Genomic DNA, 3,278 nt, shown 5'->3' on the forward strand with positions numbered 1-3,278 from the left:
TTAGAGTCCCAACATTCTATGATTTATATTCCAAGTTCCCTTAATGTTCTGACATTCCATGTTCTGTATTTTAAAGTCCTTTCCAGATATGATATTCTGGGTTTGATGTTCTAAGGTCATTTCTAGCTCTGATAATCCAAGTTCTTTGTGCTAAGGTCCCTCCCAGCTGTGTTATATAGTAGAGTGCTGAACTTGAAGTCAGAAAGACATGAGTTCAAGTTCCATCTCAAATACTTACCAGCCTCTCTAATCCTGAGCAAATAACACAGGAGAAGAAACATTGGCTCTGGGGTCTACTCAGCGCAGCAGCAGCCCTTCTCCACAGCGGTCAGCTACAACCCCCGACTCCCCAGCAACCATGTCGAAGGGACCCGCAGTTGGCATTGATCTCGGCACCACTTACTCCTGTGTGGGAGTTTTCCAACATGGGAAAGTGGAGATCATTGCTAATGACCAAGGAAACAGGACCACCCCAAGCTACGTGGCCTTCACCGACACAGAACGTTTAATCGGTGATGCGGCAAAGAATCAAGTTGCTATGAACCCCACCAACACAGTTTTTGATGCCAAACGTCTGATTGGTCGAAGATTTGATGATGCAGTTGTACAGTCGGACATGAAGCATTGGCCTTTCACGGTGGTGAATGATGCAGGCAGGCCTAAGGTCCAAGTGGAGTACAAAGGGGAGACCAAAAGTTTCTATCCTGAAGAAGTATCTTCTATGGTCTTGACTAAGATGAAAGAAATTGCAGAAGCTTACCTTGGGAAGACTGTCACAAATGCTGTGGTCACAGTGCCAGCCTATTTCAACGATTCCCAACGTCAGGCCACCAAAGATGCTGGAATCATCGCTGGTCTAAATGTGCTCAGAATCATCAATGAGCCAACTGCTGCTGCTATTGCTTATGGCTTGGACAAAAAGGTTGGTGCCGAGAGAAATGTGTTGATCTTTGACCTTGGAGGTGATACTTTTGATGTCTCCATTCTTACCATTGAAGATGGCATCTTTGAGGTCAAGTCCACAGCTGGGGACACCCACTTGGGTGGGGAGGACTTCGACAACCGCATGGTCAACCATTTCATTGCCGAGTTCAAGCGCAAGCACAAGAAGGACATCAGTGAGAACAAGAGGGCTGTGCGACGTCTGCGCACCGCTTGTGAATGTGCAAAGCGCACCCTCTCTTCCAGTACCCAGGCCAGTATTGAGATTGATTCCCTCTATGAAGGTATCGACTTCTATACCTCAATCACCCGAGCCCGTTTCGAAGAGCTGAACGCCGATCTCTTCCGAGGCACACTGGACCCTGTGGAAAAGGCCCTAAGAGATGCCAAACTAGATAAGTCACAGATCCATGACATCGTCCTGGTGGGTAGTTCCACTCGAATCCCCAAAATCCAGAAGCTTCTGCAAGACTTCTTCAATGGCAAGGAGCTGAACAAGAGTATCAACCCTGATGAGGCTGTTGCCTATGGTGCAGCTGTCCAGGCTGCCATTTTGTCTGGAGATAAATCTGAGAATGTGCAGGACTTGCTGCTGTTGGATGTCACCCCTCTTTCCCTTGGAATTGAGACGGCTGGTGGAGTTATGACAGTTCTGATCAAACGTAATACTACCATCCCCACCAAGCAGACACAGACCTTTACTACCTATTCTGACAACCAGCCTGGTGTGCTTATTCAGGTGTATGAAGGTGAGAGAGCAATGACCAAGGATAACAACCTGCTTGGCAAGTTTGAGCTCACAGGAATCCCCCCAGCACCCAGGGGTGTCCCTCAGATTGAAGTAACATTTGACATTGACGCAAATGGCATCCTCAATGTTTCTGCTGTGGATAAGAGCACAGGCAAGGAGAACAAGATCACCATCACCAATGACAAAGGTCGTCTGAGCAAAGAAGACATTGAACGAATGGTCCAGGAGGCCGAGAAGTACAAGGCTGAGGATGAGAAGTAGAGAGATAAGGTTTCTTCCAAGAATTCTCTTGAATCTTATGCTTTCAACATGAAGGCTACTGTAGAAGATGAGAAACTGCAAGGCAAGATTGGCGATGAAGACAAACAGAAGATCCTTGACAAATGTAATGAAATAATCAACTGGCTGGATAAGAACCAGACTGCTGAGAAGGAAGAATTTGAGCATCAGCAGAAAGAATTGGAGAAAGTCTGCAACCCCATTATTACTAAGCTGTACCAGAGTGCAGGTGGCATGCCAGGAGGCATGCCTGGTGGATTTCCAGGGGGTGGAGCAGCCCCATCTGGAGGTGCCTCTTCTGGACCCACCATTGAAGAGGTTGACTAACTCACCAGAAGAAAGAGCATTCCACACAGCTTTCCAAAAATTGAAGGACTCAAATTTGTAGCCAAGGCAGTGGCAGTTTAAAAGTTAACATTTAAGCTACTGCAAAAATCTGGGCATTCTGAATACTTGAATGTGTGCAGAGGGAGAGAAGTGAACAACATTGCACTTTTTCAGTACTGTAAACAAGTGGAAATGCAATTCTTGTGCTGGAGAATAAAATCTATTTAAAATTGGCACCATAAAAAAAAAAAAGAAAAAAAAAGAAACATTGGCTCTGGAGCCAGAGGAACTGGGTACAAAGATCTGACCTCAAGCACATACTACTTGGAGGACCTTGGGAAAGTCACTTAATTTGCCTGGCCCTCAGTTTCTTCACCTCTGAAATGAGGGAGTTGGATTAGATGATCTCTAGATACAGGACACTATGACCTCTTTTGCAACTTGGTTTCTTCAGGATATTAGTCTCTACTTCACAAGAAGGTGAAGCTCAAATGAGTTAATATTTATAAAGCATCTTGTAGACCTGAAAACAGTATATAAATGTGAGGTCTTATTATTTAAATGTCCCTTCCAGCTGAGTTTCTATAGGTTTAAGTCCCTCCCAATCCATAACTATAAAACCTTCAGTCTTGTCTTCCTTCTCTCCACACCTCAAATATACTCCCACTCACAGAGGCAGGTCTCCCTGAGGTGTTTATGGAATTAAAATAATTGACACAATCTGGAGGAAGAAGGGTCCTTTGCAGCTCTGTGATGACACTACTTTTACAGGGACACATAATCATGGGGACATATATGCACAGGAATAGAACTAAATTGAAAAATTGTATACCCATTTAAAATAACCAGGGATATGCATATCAAACACACACACAATGCATACAAACTGGAATATATGCATATATGTACACAGGAAAACATACATAAACAGGGATGCACATGCATAGGGACTTTAGTAGATTGGTAGGTCTCTATGGGG

The 3,278-nt window shown here is 44.6% G+C and overlaps 1 protein-coding gene across 1 annotated transcript; it reads left to right on the top strand.

Moving 5' to 3' along the window:
- The first annotated feature begins 343 nt into the window (after positions 1-343).
- On the top strand, positions 344-2,485 carry LOC122740184 (heat shock cognate 71 kDa protein-like). Its single transcript, XM_043982078.1, has one exon. The coding sequence runs from the start codon at positions 359-361 to the stop codon at positions 1,952-1,954; it is 1,596 nt and encodes a 531-aa protein (XP_043838013.1). The 5' UTR covers positions 344-358; the 3' UTR covers positions 1,955-2,485.
- Positions 2,486-3,278: the final 793 nt, after the last annotated feature.

The sequence above is a fragment of the Dromiciops gliroides genome, chromosome 2 (genome assembly GCF_019393635.1).
Source record: "Dromiciops gliroides isolate mDroGli1 chromosome 2, mDroGli1.pri, whole genome shotgun sequence".
Taxonomy (NCBI): Eukaryota; Metazoa; Chordata; class Mammalia; order Microbiotheria; family Microbiotheriidae; genus Dromiciops; species Dromiciops gliroides.